Source organism: Hemicordylus capensis, chromosome 2 (genome assembly GCF_027244095.1).
Source record: "Hemicordylus capensis ecotype Gifberg chromosome 2, rHemCap1.1.pri, whole genome shotgun sequence".
Lineage (NCBI taxonomy): Eukaryota > Metazoa > Chordata > Lepidosauria > Squamata > Cordylidae > Hemicordylus > Hemicordylus capensis.
The window spans coordinates 404,304,165-404,323,543 of NC_069658.1; the positions used below are offsets into that span (position 1 = coordinate 404,304,165).

Below are 19,379 nucleotides of genomic sequence, written 5' to 3' on the forward strand. Positions count from 1 at the left end.
TGAGGGCAAAAGAAAGTCATTCTGGTTAGGGGGGCAGTAGTACAAGGATGCATGGTCAATCCCTAGGAGTGCACCCTCTTTATTCATTGCCAGATGTATTCCTCATCCAAGCTGTTAGTGTTATAACCCCAATATGGAAGTGCTTACCTATCACATGGTTCACTCCTTATCACAACTGTAAAATTATTATGCAGGTAAAATATATCAGGTGAAGTCTTCCTTGTAAATTTATTAGTACTGTATTATTATTTGCAGGCATCCGAAACTAGCTGACCCTGTATCCACCCATACAATCTGTGATTGGGAAGGTTTGCAAGCACCAGCCATGTAGTAGGTATCCGTGTTTCCCCAAGAGCCTTGCATCAGTCTGTATGAATTTCTGGCTCTTTTAAAACACAACCCTCTTTTTGTGAAAGAAGAGAGTTTTGATTGAAGAGAGCAGCTTTTAAGACCAGGCTTCACAAGGGAACAAATTTCATCCTTACCCAGCTGTTTCCCACAGGCACATGACATGCTTTCAAAAGAAGAGAATCAGACAGAAAGGACTGCTCTTTTTTGTATTCTCTTAATGATTTATTACAGCATCCAGTGACCCAACATCCGTGCACTGCCAACAGTCATAAGCAGTGCCATTCACTATCAAAACAGTTATCATCTGTCAGAGGCCTACATCCAGATACTGCCGCAAGCAGCCCAGGAGAACAGAAGAGAATGCATAATAAAGGCTCTGTGTAAAAATATGCTGTTGCTGGAAAACATTCAGAAGGGGATAGGAAAGTGTGAGTCATTGGAATAATATCAAACTCGCGTAGCATTTTAAAGTCCACTGATATGGATTAGGATATGGAAATTGACTTCTAGACTCATTCACTCCAATTTTATTCAGATTTGACTTTACAGGTGTCAGAACATTAAGCAATCACTGAGAGAAAACAAGAATCACAGGACTCCACTGCAAAGGGCAAATGAATGCTTGTGCAGCATTATGTTATAATTGTTCTCTCTTAATTTATTTATAACACGTATGTCTCACTTTCCTGATCAATGCAAAGCAATCAATTAATAAAAACCAATAAAATGCTATGCTAGCTAGCTTTCAGCTACCATCACAATAATGCAATAAAAACACAAGAGGAAGCTATTGTATAGTGCAACAAATACTCATCTGTTGAGCAGCATCATCTGTTTGGGGGATTAGAGCATTTTTGCACCACTTCAAGCACATTCTACCTTTGCTAGGAGCTTCTAATGCACACTTCAAAGTGCACTTTACTGCATTTCAGTTCTTTATAGGATATACCCCTCAAGTCTTCTTACATAAAGTATGTGGGCCACATGAGTCATGCTCAGCCTAGCTACTCTAGAGAAGGAACCCCTTCTGCAACCAGCTCTGATCAAATTCCAAAACTAAAGTTGAAGATTTTGTTAGGGAGGAGACGAGTGAGACTAGTCCCTCTTTTGCAGGGTAAGTGCTAATGTTGCTAAGGTATAGACATGATAGGCTGGAGTTGCTGTTTATTTTAAAAATATCACATATCGCTTTCCCCCTCCTACAGGAGGCTCTCATGTCTTGTTAGGTATACATGGAACAAAACAGTTTCAAAATAAAGAGGGGGACAATGGAGAGAAAATGAGCATAAACCACAGAATGGAACACCTTCCCAAACAAAAGGATTTTTAAAACAATTGAAAAGGGAGCCAGATAAGCCTCCTGCATCGGGGAGTTCTAGGCACCACCACTATAGAAGGCCTCTTTTGTCCCCACCAACTGCACCTCAGTGAATGGTGGAATGTACAAGAGGGTCTCGCCTTATAAATGATATCGCTAATGAGGGCTGTCCCTAATGGTTTAAAGGTCTCCAAAGAAGACAGGCCCCCCAGGGCCCCTGCTATCTGCCCCGCCTGCCCCTGCCCTGCTGGCAACCATGGCTTGCATTCTCCTCTGCTTCCTCTCACCCTCACTGTGCCTTCTGCCCTGCCATTCCTCACCATCACTGTTCCTTGCCTCTGTTGCTGGGTAGCCAGTTTGTGCAGCGGTTGGAAAATGTTCCATGGTTTATCTCCTTGCTCAAATGAGGAAATAAGCCACAGAAGCCCTCAGTGCTGTGCAAGCCAGCAAAGAAATGGAAATGACATTATGGACAGCACTGTTTTGATTGATTGATTGATTGATATACTGCCCTTCCAAAATGGCTCAGGGTGGTTTGGTGGGTGTCTGATCCTAAATTGGCAAAAGGGCCTGAGCTGAGCCGTTTTGACTCAGGAACAAACATTTTGTGCTGTTTATTCACAGCCCTATTTATGCTGAGAACAGCAAGACAGCAAAAGTACCTGTGTGGCTATGCACTCTGTGCTTGCACCTTGAAGCCTAACCTGGGTGCATGTGCTATGGCTCTATGGCTTCTCTCCTCATTCAAGTGAGGAGAGAAGTCATGGACCTCCCCCACTGCTGTGCAAACCAGCTGCTGAGGAATGGGGATAAGGAGCAGCAGGGGCAAGAAGCAGTGGGACAGGAGCAAGCAATGGGAGTGAGGAGTGAGTGGGGGCAGGAGGAGGAGGATTAGTTGCAGAAACGTTGGCAGTGGCAGCAGTAGGTAAAAAATAAAGTAATAAGGTTTAAAGGGGGAGGTGTTCCCCCATGATCATTCATTGAACATAGGCCCTTGCTATACCCCTATAATGTTAACACTATCAAACTGGTATTTGCACAACCACAGCCAGACAAGAAGTCACAATGACCTGTGTAGCAAGGGAAAGAATTATATTTTCCCAGTTACCATGATAGAATGCTGGGGAAATGTAATGTCCCTAAATTAGATCACTGGATCCTCCCATATAATAGCAATAGCAATAGCACTTACATTTATATACCGCTCTATAGCCAGAGCTCTCTAAGTGGTTTACAATGATTTTTAGCATATTGCCCCCAACATTCTGGGTACTCATTTTACCGACCTCGGAAGTATGGAAGGCTGAGTCAACCTTGAGCCCCTGGTCAGGATTGAACTTGTAACCTTCTGGTTACAGGGCGGCAGTTTTACCACTGCACCACCAGGGGCTCTTCAGCCATAGTGCTGATTGGGAAAAACTCTGAGGAACTGCAAGTAAGGTCTTGGATAATAGGAACAACTTAAAGGTAAAGTGTGTCATCTAGTTGATGTTGACTCCTGGTGACCACAGAGCCCTGTGGTTTTTCTTTGGTAGAATACAGGTTTACCATTGCCATCTCCTGCACAGTGTGAGATGATGCATTTCAGCATCTTCCTATATTGCTGCTGCCCGATATAGGTGTTTCCTTTAGTCTGAGAAACATACCAGTGGGGATTTGAACTGGCAACTTCTGGCTAGCTATTCAAGTCATTTCCCCGCTGTGCCATTAGGTACAGAAACTTTATCCAGACAAGACATAGTGCTGATTTGGGGAAAAGTGTTAAGACTGTTCTGGATGAAATTGCATTCCCTCTGAACGATCGAGTGTGCAGTTTAGGAAATGCTCCTAGACCAAGCTTTTTAGAGTTTATATAAACAGATATTACATATATTAACAAAATGCACACAGCATACATAAGAAACTATCGGACCTATAAATTATTGAACATTCTGGATGATTTATAAGAGGTTAACATTTTCCATTTCCCAGTCTGTAATCTACCAGAGGATTATTAGGATCGCTTGAAATATAATTAGTTATAAACTCTCTGAAATCATTATTCAGTTTTAAAGATGCGATTAATCATTTTAGTCGAATTCCCAAATTTTCTGCAGCCATTTTGTTTTTAGGTGGATGTAGAGGTTTTTCAGTGTTTTACCAATATTAATCTAGCTGCATTAAGCAGATACAGGAATATTTACAAGAATTCTTTAAGGAAATAAGTAAAGAGGCATAACTTTGGCTCCAGCATGGATGTAGCTACAATACTGCCTGGTAGGGCACATACACTACCAACCTCACCAATTGTTTAGTTACTGTGCACTGCCAATGCTGGTAGCCACACGACTGCACTTCCTCCTCCTTCTGTCTCCTGTTTAGGAACATAGGAAGCTGCCATATACTGCTCAGTATTATCTTCACAGACTGGCAGCAGCTTCTCCAAGGTTCCAGGCAGGAATCTCTCTCAGCCCTATCTTGGAGAAGCCAGGGAGGGAACTTGGAACCTTCTACAAAGAAGGTTTCTACCCTGTTTCCCCGAAAGTAAGACCTAGCAGTAATTTCTGATGTACTAATTGCCCTAGTGCATTTTTTGGGGCTAAAATTAATATAAGACACTGTATTATTTTCGGGGAAACACGGTAGGTTATAACCAGCACCTTGTATTTTGCCTGGAAACTTACTGGTAACCAGTGTCGTTCTTTTAATGTAGGAGTGATATGTTCTCTTCAAGATGACCCAGAGACCAACCTGGCTGCCACATTGTGTACCAACTGCAGTTTGCAGACTATGTGCAAAGGCAGTTGTCAAGGCTGGAGATTCCCAGCATATGTACCATTGTTCTGAGCTCATTTATCTCAAGAAATGGATGCCACTGGCATATCAGCCGAAGCAGCGCATATTTGTAGCATTTTGTTATGCTGGGAAGAAACCGTTTAAAGCAGAAGTTGGTCTTGAGACCTGATATGGTATTTTGTGTGTGTTTCAATTAACCTTTTTGAAAACTTGCTTTAAATGCTTAAAAAATTATTTAGGGCCTACATAGGCAAGGAACAGAGTCAGATAGTGAAGAAATGACTTCAAAAAAGCAGCAAAGTTTACCAAAAAGTCACCCATCTAAATAGCAGAAGGAAAACAGCAAGAGTGGTGCATTACCAGATCATCATGTTCTCAGTTTTAAGACTAGGAATTGCAGGTACCAAGTGTGTGGAGCTCTCAAAATTGTTTAAGCCACATAATAAATTTTCCTGGTTCATCACCCACTTGAGCTGTAACTCTGCACCCCTAGATCCCAGTGTTAGATGTAGGTGAAGTTTTTTTGTTCAGAATATTTAGCACCAAAGATAGGATTCAGATTTGCTGCTGGAGGTCCAGGTGGCAGCTGTGGCCAGGAGTGTCTTCAGACAGCTTTGGTTTATGTGCCAGTTTGCTCTTTTTCCTGGAGAAGGTAGATCTAGCCTATCACTATTGCAGCTGGGGATTATGGGAGTTGTGGTCAACATCATCTGGGAATCCCTGTTACAGGGAACACTGCTCATCACTTATGCTTTTGACATACCCCATTTGAAGTATTGCAACATACTGCATGTGGGCCTGCCATTGCAAAGTATGCTAAAACAAGTGGTACAAAATGCTGCCACCAGTTTGTTGATGGGAGTCTCAAGAGATGGAGCATCTTGCTCTGATACTGCTTGAATTGCACCCAGAAGCCAGTAAAATTCAAAGTGCTGGTTGTTACCTTTAAATCCCTAAATGGTTTGGTCCCTATGTATCTGTAGAACTGTTTGCTCCCATGCAATTCTTCGGGCTTAGTAAGAACTGCAGAGGAGACTCTGCTTCATATGTTAATGCTTGGTTGGTGAGCATAAGGGGCATTTAGCTGCTTTGAGACTATAACACACACACACATTACACACTTTAAATAAATACAAAATAGAAGAAAATCTGAGCCAGCCTTTAGCACTTAATTGTAGCGTGTGACCTGGTGTCACGGTTATTAAGGAGGCAGCAGTTATTTGGCCTTTCCAACACAATTTGGCTTTAATAGCGGTTGAAATATGCATCAGACAGTAGCTTTAGATTTACTGATGTTTAATGCCCTTTAAACCTCTTGTGATTAACATTTATAATGCCTCAACATGCTCCAGCTGCGTGAGCCAAGAGCCAATGATAATACAGAGGAATGGTTCAGCTGGGCTGTCATGGGTGTTCTTATGTAGTCTTATTCATTCAGTGCAAGGACAGCTTTTGCCATAAGGTGGCACTCCTCTCCAAATCCAAGAGCCAAGCCTTGGAATGTGTTCAACCAGAACACTTCCCAGTTCTGAAGACAGCAGGTCTACAGTGGGATTGTCACAACTGCTCAACAGCATTTGGGGGGGATCAAACAGTGTTTAGCAATGCTTTCAATACTGCCCCACCAAAAAGAACCACCCTCCCCAGCACATGATGTAGAAAGAAGTTGGGCTGAACCCTCTTCCCACTAACCTGCTGGTTTCCTACATGCAATGATATTTATCCTGGGGATCTTTCAAATATGCATCCCGTCCAAAATAGTACAATCCAGGACAACCTTTATCATGAGATTCTGTCAATGGTGTAAAAGAGATACTGCCAGCAGATGTTTTAGTGATGTTGTATGTGTTTTAAAAAAGAACTACTATATTTCCTGGTTTGCCAAAGGCAGTCTGAATTCCAATGAGTGCAGAATGTAATGGGTGGTCCATCAAGCAGGCACATACGTGAACCCCTACTTATCCTAGAGCAGCTGTTACATTTGAGAACGATAGACACCATTTCCATTTGTAGAAAACTATAAAGGGCCAAATCAGATGAGAGGAGAGCTGGTCTTGTGGTAGCAAGCATGACTTGTCCCCTTAAGCTAAGCAGGATCTGCCCTGGTTGCATATGAAAGGGAGACTAGAAGTGTGAGCGCTGTAAGATATTCCCCTTAGGGGATGGAGCTGCTCTGGGAAGAACATCTTGGCTCCAAGTTCCTTCCCTGGCATCTCCAAGATAGGGCTGAGAGAGATTCCTGCCTGCAACCTTGGAGAAGCCGCTGCTAGTCTGTGTAGACAATACTGAGCGAGATGGACTTATGGTCTGACTCAGTATATGGCAGCTTCCTATGTTCCAGGTAAGAACTGACCTGCCTACTTTCCATGTGGCTGCTAGCTTGGATTGGGGTGCATGATGTCATCAGAAAGCACGCCATTCACCATGTGCCACAACATCTGTACCAAATTTGGTGCAAATCAGTAAAGGCATTGTGAAGTTGTGACAGACACACACAGCAAGGTGGTCTCAAGAGTATTTTCCATATGGAAAGTAGGCTAAAAATGCATAAGAAAAAAACAATCAGCGCCTTGGGTTGTACTTGAAAGGCAATAATGAACTGAGGCACATGCTAGAACAATGATGCAACCACCATGTTTCATACCACTAGACACACTTATCAAGGGCAGCCCTATATAGAGGAAAAAATCGCAGTAGTCAAGCTCCAGTGTTTATGAGGACAGCAGTGACCACACCAATTTCTAAAACCAGTTTGTGGGGCTGAAGTTAGACTCTACTATTCACTGTGCAAGCACAGGTTTTCCTTGTATTTGAGACCTTTAATAGAATATTCCTAAAGGACCACGGCAGTTCAAGGACTTGTGCATGTACATGCATGACTCACCTACCACGCAGCACACCACCCCTCAAAGAGGGACACTCGTGCAGCTTCCAAGCCAGCCAGCTGCTAGCAGAGGCAGACACTGCCGTGTGCACACAAAGCTGTGAATCATTGTTGCTGAGCTGCTATTGCCATTAGGAATCATGGCATTAGTGGTGCAGCGGCAATTGTACACTGCTTCATGGGCACACAACAGCCCTGCCTCCACCAGCAGCAGGGATTAGCTCTTAGTTCACTCAGAAGCCACACAGGTCTCTCACTTCAAAGGACAGCCCACTGCGTGTTATGTGGGCCATGTTTTTATAGTCAGTGGTACACAATTCACTCTGGTCGTAACACCACAGGAATTTGCCTTATACAGAGTCAGACCATTGGTCCATCCAGCTCAATATTGTCTGCACTGACTGGCAACAGCTCTCCCAAGGTTTCAGTCAGGGGTCTTTTCCAGCCTTATCTGGAGATACCAGGGATTGAACTTGGGCTTTTTGCAGGCACAGCAGATGCCTTACCATTGAGCTGTGCCCCCCTCCCCAAACTGGTATTTAAATGTGTGGTTATTCCTCATTAGATTCAGTTGTGGCCAACACATGGTTCTATACTGAACACACAAACTTTTCAAGAACTCAGGCAATTGGAAGTTGCCTTTTAGTACAAGTGTTTATTTGCTTCCCAGTCAGTACATACAAATCAGGCATAGCTCCAAGAGGAGCTCGAGATGAGGTTAGTTCACATGCGTTTTTAAAAACAGTTTCAACGGTATTGTTACAATGACGAGATTAAAAGCATAAAATGAGGGTGTACCTCCCCATGCCTTAAGTTGTAGTCAATCACATATAGGATGAATGTACAAATGATGTTGCCGTATATTATGTGTACAAGTTATCCTTGATAAAAGACAAAATGAGTCATTGCTGTCACATTGTTAAAACCTCTATGTGGCACTGCATGCCTAGGACGACAACTTTATACCCCTGTAGTTTTTTTTAGCACTGTGCAGTTGTTGGCAAAAGCAATTCCTAAGGATGTGCAGCTGAAAATTCACTGTCCCAAACTGATGGCACTTGAAGTCTTATTTGCAGTGCTCATGCTTGGGAGTGAATGTATTTTCTGGGTTCTTTGTGCTTGGGTGGGCAGACCCATCCCTTTGTGTTCCCATGAGAGTGTTGTATATTGCTTTCTCTTCCAACAATTTTAAGGTATGAAGTTCCAGGAAACATTCACGGGTGTGGGGGGAAACTCATAAGCACTTAAGAGCCTTGCTGGATCAGGCCAAAGACCTATCTAGTTCAGCATCCGGTTTCCCAATGGCCCATTAGATGCCTCTGGGAAGCCCACAAGCAGGAGATGAAGATAAGCCCTTCTCCTGAAACTGGTATTCAGTCACTTAACACAGCCGAAGCCAATGCAGCCTCACAGACTTTAAAAAAGGAATTAAACTGGTTTAGCCAAAAGCTGCAATTAGATCAGTAAGATGGCAGAACTGGAAAACCTGTAAATGAAAGAACATTTCACTTATTGATTTGGACAGATTTTGATCCTTTTACACTTCTCCCTGTCCCTCAGCAATCTCCCATTACTCCTTCAGTGGGGGAGTGAGACAGGCATGGGAAGAGAAAGGCATAGAGGATCCCTGTGGATTGAGGTGGAGAATCAAGTTCTATTTGTATTGACAGCCAAAACTATGCTAGCCATTACTGCAGTGATGAAGAGCAGTTCATTTAGCAAGACTTCCTTGATCAGTGTCGATAGGAGGTTACTTTCAAGACCCTCTAAGAGGGATGTAGCTGCTGCTACAACTCTGTCATTGCAAGACAGATGTTACTCAAAGGAGATTGTGCTAACACATTGTTGGTCAACAGCATCTTCACTGCAGTGCTCTGGAGCTATCACTTCTCAACCTGATTTTCACAGATACTTCTCTCACCCCCAACACAGCAAAAGAAAAGAATGCTTGAATGAGTTAAAGTTTTCCCACAGAGTTGCATTGCCTTGGGAGGGTTCATTTTAATGTTTCTTTTCATCAGAAAAAAAGTCAGTGCTAAAAACAAAAAGCCCTGCAAAATATTTATACATATATAAAAACCATGTTTAATAAATTTTAAAAACCAAAACCAAAAAAGGTTATCTTCTTTGGAAAGTCAATATAAAAACACTGGGAGAAAGAAATACAGAACAAAAATACACAGAACAAAAATTCAGTTTGTTCCAAATAATACCTGAGGCCCCCACAACAATGGCTGGCGAGGCAAGTGGCTTGTTAACTGCAGGAGCAAAGGAACAGGTGACAAGGGAGAATACTGCATGGAGCTTGTACCACACACACCAAAACTGGTGCTCTTGAAAGGGATGATGATGGTAAAAAGTAGCATAGTGCCAAGTCAGCATCAGGGCTTTGTTTTGAACCCTCTCCAGAGGAAAACATGAAAATCACTCTAGTGGTTGGTATTGCATTGACTCAGAGATGAGGAGCATTTTCTTTTGTGGCCAGCATCCCCATTTCCCTTAAGTCATTGTACACCATGCGTCAGTTTTCTATTTACTTGTACAGTGTACTGGTCTTATTTGCTCGAATAAAATAAAAGGAAGCCTGAGCCACATCATCAACAATGGACAAAATAGCCCCAAAGTCAGTGCAGAGGGAAAGCAGGAACTGATGGCCTGGGCACAAACTTGTGACAGTCCATACCCAAATTTCCCCACCCGCCACATAAAGAGGATGGGGAGGACAATGCACTGGTGGCAGGAAGGGGGCCGGAGATGTCAAGTCAAGGAGAAGACTTCAGAGCAGCTTGCTCAGAGGATGGAGGCACTGGGTAGTATCCTATGTGTGCAAGAGAGGAAGACTAAACGCTAGGAGAAAAAAGCTGCCAGTCAAGCACATGGGATAACCCCTGGAAGACTATCCAGAATGCCAGCAGGTGTTGTCTTCAACTGATTCCCTCTCCAATTGTCCTCCTCTGCCATTTCACTATGAGGCAATCGTAGTCCCTGCAGTCCACACACCTTCAGTTGTTGCCGGGTTCCACTATAGAAACATTGTTTGTGGGTTTTTCTCTACCAGTTGACTGCTAGGCTGGAAATTCGCTGCCGTACTGTCGCCTGTGATCATCATTAACCGAAAGATAGGTGGCTCGCATACTTGGAGAATACTAGGGAGAGAAGAGAAGGGGAGAGAAGTCATACCTTGCAGTTCCAACTACCAGCTTAGGCTCTGACAGATCACTGTACAATCCCCTAAATCGGGGATTCCCAACATTGGGTCCCCAGATGTTACTGAACTTCAACTTCCATAACCCCCAGCCAAAGGAGCATTGGGGCTGGGGTTTATGGGAGTTCAAGTCCAGTAACATCTGGGGACCCAAAGTTGAGAATCCCTGCACTAAGTGACTGTGTAGAGTCCTACACAAGCAACATTAAACGTGACAAAACAGATCATATCAGGTCTAAATTTTTGCAAGTGTTCTTGAAATTGGCCCGTTTCATGTACTGGAACCAGCAAAGTTGGCAGGGAGTGGAATGAAATGAGATGGTAACAGAAAGGCATCCAGAATAAAAGAAACGTGATAATGCCAAGGGTTTTATACCATGTGTTATTTTGAAAACACACTGGCAGCAGTTGGGAAACAAGACATCCAGCAGAGGGAGAACATGTGAATTTTCTCCACTCAAGAATTGGGATGTGGGTGGGAAGGAGGATCTATTTTGGAAATGTTTTTTGGGGCACACAATTCAGCTGTTAACACACTCAGTTTGGAGTTGCCCCCACAGTAAAGGATAAGAATTTCAATCTTCCATTCCTCCAGCCTTGAAGCATTCAAGTGACTCTAAATGACATTTGTAAACATTGGTCAGTTGCAGTCTGCTTTCTGCAATCCCCTGAATGAACATATTACATCTAGAGAGAAGTCCAAGTTATTTTGCAGATTCCTGTTTTTCATACTATGAACAAACAGAAGTCCTCATTCACGGGGGTGGGGATCCACATGCATTCCCTCAAGGAACTACATCTGTTGTAAAGACACCATATATTGTCCAGTATGGTGCAGTAGTTGGAGCAATAGACTGATCAGGGAGTCCTGGGTTCAAATGTCCACTCAGCAATGAAGCAGACTAGGTAGCTGTGGACAAGTAATTATCTCCCAAGCCTAAGCTGCTTTGCTGGGTTGTTAGGAGCATAACATGGGAAACACAGATGAAGCTCCTTAGAAGGATACTAGTGCAACAGCCAGCAACACACCTGTTACTGGGAGGGAACTATATTCTCCCCCCAGCTGATAGGCATCTAACAACTATTATTGTGATGTCATTAGTAACTTCTCCCCTTTCCCATACTACTGCCATTTTACCTATCTACAATTATCTTAAACATACCCATAGCTAATCCCATGCGTGGCAGCTCTTGCGAGAGTTCGCAAGCGAGCTGCTAGGGGAAAAGCGGACGGGCAGGTTCATGGCCGGCCGAATGGCCGAGAGAAAGTGGTGCCGAGGAGGTAAGAAAGCGGTGGCCGAAATGGGCCGAGAATAGGGGAAAAGATGAGGGGGAGGGGAGGGGGGGGAGAGCCAAGAGGGATGGGGGAGGGCCAAGGATGAGGTGGGTAGAACTAGAGGCACAGATACTCTGTGCCCGGGCCAGCTAGTTCTAAATATTTTAACACATATTGAAGTCTTCAATGGACAAGAATAGCTTGTCCAATATTAGTATTTTTTTCTTTAAACTGTGAAAGCAGGCAAGACTCCATGGACCTCCCTCCAATTCATAAACCTATCTGTAGATTATATTAGACAAATCCTATGCTGCCTCACTATTTCATTCACTTTCACTTAAAAATTACATTATTCTTTATTCCCTTATGCTCTTCCAGTGTCCAAAGCCTGCTCTAGGGCATACAGCCAGCCTGTTTCTTAAAATGTAGTTCTAAGTAAAAACAAATGGAGTCTACTTTCTGCTTCTTTTAACATGGCAACTCTCATGTGGGACCCTACCTCCCATGTGCTGTTAATTTGACTTTCATCTGACTGTGAGTACATGAGCTACAATATGTACTTTGAGTGGCTATACACTTGAATGGCTGCCATCTTGAACCAACATGGCAGACTGGCAAAAAACACCCTGAGGCTATCCACACAACGGAGAAAAACCAGGCTAAGGCAGCCCAGCCCAGTTTTCCTCCATCATGAGAACCACCGGGCTCATGGGTGAGCCCAATGGTTCAACAGTGGCCAGCCCTCCCCTTAAAAGAGGTTAGCAGAGCGAGTGCTCCGCTACCCCTGTTTCTTTGATTGTGAGTTGCTGTGGCATGGTGCCGTGGCGACTCATGAGGAGGATCCCCAACCGGGAAGCTAACACAAGCCTCCCAGCATTGGGGGTCTCCCCAGAATGCCCCACGCACTCATGCAAGACTTCCAGGGGCCAGGCGGTCCCCGGTCCCCACTGGCTCTGTGACGGAGCTAGTAATCGTGTGGGAGACTGATCTGGCCACCCAGGGAGGGTGGAATGCTCGTGTGCGAGGAGAGCAGGTCAAGCCTGCTCTCCCTGCACAAGCCCTGCAGGCTCTCCACACTGCTCGTGTGGAGAGGCTCCCTGTCGGAGTCCCCTCAGACTCTCTCCCATGTGCTGTACATTTGGTTTATACTGGACTCTAAATACAGATGTTATTAGAGGGACACCTGCCCCCCATAAGCCTTCCCTCTGGATAAAAGGCTAAAAATGAACTGGGAAACTGCAGCATAATCACCCTACTCCATTCAATTTGTGGAGACAAGATCATACTTTTGGTGCCATTGTTACAGCACTATGGAAAACAGCTGAATTGGGGATGCTTTGGTCTGCTTGGAAAGAATGCATGTAGGGGTGGGTGGAAGAGTTTCTTCCAGGTCACAGCATTAAGGAAAATAATTCACAGTCTATTTTTCTGGAATTTAAAAAAAAGTTCAAAGGTCTTTCCTTGGGTGATTGAAATCTTATTTAAATTGGACTGTTCAGTGTGTGGGTGGGAGGGTTTGAATCGATCTGGTTGCATTTTGTTTCATCATCATCCTAGAGCTTCCCAACTGCAAAATGAAACAGCAAGATTAAAAACTTTCAAGCTGGAACAGTCCCTACATTTACACACCTGATTTAAAAATAGTTCCTCCAATTATTTTTTTTAAATATTGAATTGGCAGTTGAGCCTTTCTTTTTAGAAGAGATTGCAGTAGCTGAATTCAAACTTCAAGAACAAAAGGTTCTCAGAACAGTTTTTCATCCAGGCCATGTACTCGAGTACAATGCACATCTAATTTGCACTTTTGTAGCATGCAACACAGTAAACCTGCATTTGTCTGCACTGCACAGTTCAGCTCTGCCCAGATAAACTGGTTTGGAGTAGGGGTGTGCATGAATCAATTTTTGTGATTTGATTCAAGCCCAAATCAAATTGCAAAAACCTCGAATTGACTTTTCAAGAACAGCTGGCTTGGCTGGCTGCCTCGATGAATCAACCTTGAATCAATTTGAGTGATTCGACCACCATTTTTCTGGCGAGAGCTGGTCTACTGATTGGGATTAGCAGATAGACCAGCCCTCTGCTCCAGACTTAGCGCATCTACCTGCCTAGTCCGTGCAGACCAGACTTGGCATGTCTGCCCACCTTGGAGGACCAGTCCTCTGAGGCAGGCAGGCACACCAAGTCTGGAGCAGAGGGCTGGCCTATATGCTGATCCCAATCGATAGACGAGCTCTCCGCAGAAAAAAAAGTGCAATTCTGAGGCCAGTTTTCCCAGCAAACAACGGGCCTCAAACTGGCATCTGAACTCATTCAGGTCAAATCAGGAATGATTATCCTTGACCCTGAAATGAGGCATCTATTTTGAGGGAGATTCTATGCAGGGTCAAAGTTGTGCCCCCCCCCCCAATTCAACCCAAATCGATTCAAGGGCATAGCGAATTGCACACCCCTAGTTTGGAGCAACAGGAAGTTCTTTTATACTTCCTGTTCCCTGAGCAGCTCCATTGTGTATGATTATTAAAATATTTATGTATTGCTTTTCCAGAGCTCAAAGTGGTGGCAGAATTTGTGCATCTCTCCAACCTGAGAGTTCGCAACATTTCAATATGAAGACAGCTTCCATGACTCTCTGGCAAGGGAAATAGCATAAGTTACCATATTTACCCGAATACAAGACTCCTCTGAATTTAAGATGAGCCTCTTTTAAAAAATAGAGGTTAAATACCCATATTTACCCAAAAGGACGAGGTCTCTGAATTTAGGATGACCCCCTGATTTCTAATATGAAAGAACTTGGAAAAACCTAGTCTTAAATTCTGGTAAATACAGTATATTCCAGATGTGAGACAAATGCAGAAGAGTTGAAACACTTAAGCTTTCCATTTCCTGTACACAATGCCATGTCTGAAGCTACTTTTAGTCTGGTAATGATAATCAATAAGTATATTTTCTTAGTTATAAGTGAGGTCAATATTTCAAAGTAGTTATTGAAGTGTTTTCTTCCCTTGTTTGTTCAATACCAAAATGATCGCCATGATAGCTCTGGGGGCTTCTTTCTCATCTCTTATAATACATGTCACCACCCTGGATTAAAAACTGAGGTGCTTTGAGTGGCTGACTGCCTCCATCACAAGCCAGGATCTGAATGTGGCATGTATACACTTCAAAAATATGAGTTTCTGGGCTTGTGGGAAATGAGCCTAAAAAGGCAAAAGAGTTTTCTTGGTTTTAAGAAGTCTTTAACTCACAACTTTAATTCTGGGGATTATTTAAGTGAGAATTTTTAAGTAAGGGTACTATTCTCTCTAGTTGACCAATATGTATTGTTAATTAAAGAATCTGAAGGACAGCAGAAGAATCTGTTCAATGGACAAATCCCTTTTTTGTTGCTTGAAAACACTGTACATCTTGATCTTTGTTTCCCCCACTTCTGGTTCCAAATGGAGCTCTTCTACCCAGTAAGAGAGTGGGCATGATCTGCATACCCCACCACCACTTCATCAAAGGATCTGGTGGCACCTTAAAAAGTCACCACGGCATGACACAACCCACTACCTCAAGATGGGTATAGACAGAAGTCAGGAAAGGGAAGCTTATTACAAAGCAAGGTCCAGGGGCGGAGCCACCATTGGGCCAATGGGTTCAAAGAACCCAGGCTGCTGACCAATCAGGGGCCGCGAGAGCAGCCCCGACATGCCCCCCCCCCACTTCTGAAGTCAGACGCGGGGAGACTAGTTTAGCTCCCGAGCGGGGTCTGCGCAGCCCCTTCGGCAGTTAAACGAAGGCTGGCGTGGCTTTCGCAGTGCCAGCCAGGAGCGGCTCTTCCCTGCAAAGGCAGGGAAGAGCCACTCCTGGTTGCGCACTGCAAACGCAGCGCCAGCCTAAGTAGCTCCTGAAGGGGCTGCGCGGCCCCTTCAGGAGTTAAAAGGCTGGCACTGCCTTCGCAGCACAGCCCAGAAGTGGCTCTTCCCAGCCTTTGCAGGGAAGAGCCTCTCCTGGCTGGCACTGCGAAAGCAGCGCCAGCCTTCGTTTAACTGCCGAAGGGGCTGCGCGGCCCCTTCGGCAGTTAAAGGGCAACTGAGACAAACGGAGCCTCAAGGCTCCGTCCAGCCAGACCACGGCCCCCGCATCTGACATCAGACGTGGGGGCGTGACTAGCCCCAGCATCTGACATCAGATGCGGGGGTGGGGTCAGCGGAGCCACGGCACACAAGCCGCCGGTGGTCCCGTTCCACCAGGGGCGAGGTCAGAGGGCCAAGTCCAGCATAAGATGGGGAAATCACAGTATTATGCAAAACTTAAGTGAGATGAGATCTAATAAAGAATGTAAAACAAAATCTAATCGGTGCAGGTCTGATCCATTTCTAACTGGGCTTTGGCCTATAAATGCAAGTCTTGAAGCTGCCACCTGTCTCTTTACTGACTAACATGGCTGCTACTCTGAAATTTGTAGACTATGTGTAGAATGAAATATGCAGCTGGTCAGTCAGCTAGTAGAAGTTATTTACTATTTAAAATACAATTTGCTGGAAGAACACCACACAAGTTTCCAGAGTGATAACAGTTGGGCATCATTAAGACCTCATTCCCACCCACCCCAATTAAGACTCCACACCCAAAACACAAGAAGTACATCCCAGTAATAAGAAACCAACTGGAAGAAACCCTATCAGCCTCAAATTCTGGATGTCTCCTTCAGTTTGCATTTTCCTCAGTTCCACCCTGCATGGTACAGAGCTGGAAGAGATCTCCAGCATCAAACAGAAATTGCCACATCTACAGTAAAAGTCAATAAGATATAGTAAAAGATGCATCTGATGAAGTAAACTGTAGTCCACAAAAGCTTATGCTACAATAAATTTAATGTCTATAGAAGCAAAAAGTGTCCTATGGCGTCCTAAAAGCTAACATGGCCACCCTTCTGGAAGCAAGAGAGTTAACAGCCTAGATCCCAGAGTCTATTGTTTGCGAGGGGAAGGGAAATTTACAGCACAAGGAAGTGAAAATTATGGGAAGTCATGGGGTGGGGAAAAACACAAGACAAGAACAGCCCAAACCGAGTGGGGGGGTGGAAGAAACAAAATAGGCGACTTACTCTTGAAGGACAACATAGCTCCAAAATAGTTGATGCAAAAACAAAGCAAACATTAGCAGGCAAGATGCTTTTTAAAGGAATGCTATGTCAAACGTAAAGAGTGTTTTTGCTTACAGTGAAATCAGTTGAAACTTGAAAGGATTATAGAACAAAAAGGAAAAGCAAGCACAAGTACATAATCTTCTTAATGGTTAGAATGTGCAAGTTTCCTCCAGAAGCAAAACAATTAAAGAAATGTTAACGCACCCAGGAAAAAAAATATTTTAAAAAGATATGGCACTGAGTAACATTATGATAAAGAGATAATGCAAAGCTTCAGGTACAATGGGAAAAGTCTGTCAACGTGATAGGCCTGCAGGACAGCCTCATGCAAGGCAGCAGGTGCAACAGTGACCGAGTACCAATGCCGTAACATGGAGCAGCTCTGTAGTCCACAGCCATACAGCTCCCCACAGCTAGCCTGCAAGGATGCAGCCCGAATGGATTGCACCTTATGTTGCCAATAGGTGCAATTATGCAACCAGGGGCGCAGATACATCTGAACAAGGGCCGGGCGGGGGAGATCAAGTGACCCAGGGGGAGGGGGTCCCCATTGACTGGGTGACAACTTGCTCTTCCCATTGCACCTCTCTGGAGAAGATGGGGAGGGGGCAAGGGCCCACTGTCATTTTGTGGGCCAGGGTCTGCTCCAACCCTGCTATGCCCCTGGTTGCAGCTAAACAATTGTGGGCAAAAATCTGCCAGCATGACAGGTCTGCAGGACAGCCTCATGCAAAGCAGCAGGTGCAACAGTGACTGAGTACCAATGCCGTAACAGTTTCCTCATCTCTAACATCAGAAACAAAATTAATTTGGCTTTTGATAAAAGCAGGCTTTCTCGTCCCAATTTAAAAATATGTATTTCAATAGAGAGAGAGTGTGTGTTTGTGTTAGTAAAAGAGAAAGAAATAAAGGGTCTGTTATAAAAATGATTTGGCCTCTGACGCCCACCGTACCGTGGGGGGAGGCGATCCTCTTCCAATCAGTGGGACGTTTTCATAGCGTGGGTTCCCACCAAAGAGCACAGCTTGGTTCCTGCAGGTAGAGAGGAGTAAGATCAGGAGGACAATCTAGTCAATAAACTCCATTGTGAGCTACTGGCTAGAAAATGTTTCTCTTGTGTTACTACAAAAGTAGCTGTCCTAGTTGGGATAAGTGGGGCTGGGGGTTGAGGAAGGAAGAGGGGAAATTAGAAATGCTAACTCTGAGCTGGCCATTTCTATTCAGTTGAGAAAAGCTACTGCCAGTCTAGAGCAAGGGTGGCAGAATGTCAGCCACAGTCCACTGGTGGCATGCAAACACCTCCTCCACTATAAGGAGGGAAACACACCAGTCCACCAGGGGAATTAAGAACAATTCTCAAACTTAAGAATAGTCATTAAACACATTTCTCTTAATAACAAAAGAAATGTGTCTCTTCATAGACAAATGGATTGCAGTTAACATTCTGCATATTTCTGGCCTAGCGATTCTCAACCTTTAGCCTACCAAACCTCACTAAGGAGGAGGCTGGGGGGAGAGAAGGGAGGATGATGATCTTGTATTAAAATTCTGAAGGTTTTACCAATTTTAAAAAGTAGTTGAAAACTGGCTGTTCAGAAGGCAGCACTCAACCAATTCTACCACATGTAGCTATACATGTGGTACCATCCATTGGATGGTACAGCTCCTAAATGTCTGTAAGGGAATCACTGGTCTGAAAAGTTCCTCCCTATGTCCAGTCTCCCTGCATGTGGTAACCTACAAGGGTAGGTACTCTTTGATGGCACTGTTCCGTGCAAGAACTTACTGTGGCATGTTAGAGACAGCACATTTGAATCAGCTCCCACTTGCCCAGGTCTGGAACAGGCATATTAAGGACTGCTTCTGATATTGTTTGGAACACACATAAAGGGAAGCAATTTTGTATTTTTTGTCTCTTAAGATGTGTACATGGAACAATCCATTTTGGCACAGTAGTTTCGAAACACAAATATCTGATTTTTTAAAAAAAGACATTGAAAAAGATTAATATCCTACAGTTTCAGCTAGACTTTACAGCAGTAATCAAAATATATTTGCCTTCATGACAAAAGGAAATCCTGTTAATCCCAATCCTGATGACCTAGCATCCTTGAGCAATGTGATGTGAAGGCTCACATGATATCCATTATTCCTTAAGAGCACCAAATATATATTAGACCCAAGAGAGTTGCTAAGAGGTACTGGGCGAATAATGAAGCATGCAGGTAAGTGCAAAAACAGGTCCTGGGGAAACCCACTCTAAGAACTTCCCACACATCTATTCTATGAGAACTCCCTGTTCTAGAAAGACAAAAGTGTTGGATCCACCTAATCAAGGGAAAGACCATCAGCATACAACTCTGCTGAAAACAGAGGTTCAACAGCTGGCCATAGTCCAAAAGGCACATTAAACAGGGAGACATATTGCAT

General features: G+C 44.0%; 1 protein-coding gene across 1 annotated transcript in view; it reads right to left on the bottom strand.

The window, feature by feature from the left end:
* Nucleotides 1-7,963: 7,963 nt before the first annotated feature.
* TTYH2 (tweety family member 2) overlaps nucleotides 7,964-19,379 on the bottom strand; it is a 102,448-nt gene continuing 91,032 nt past the window's right edge. The window contains exons 13-14 of the mRNA XM_053298422.1: nucleotides 17,903-17,981; nucleotides 7,964-10,474 (exon numbers count right to left, since the gene is read on the bottom strand). Of these exons, the coding sequence (XP_053154397.1) occupies nucleotides 10,394-10,474; nucleotides 17,903-17,981 (160 nt within the window). The 3' untranslated portion in view covers nucleotides 7,964-10,393. The remainder of the gene's footprint in view (nucleotides 10,475-17,902; nucleotides 17,982-19,379) is intronic.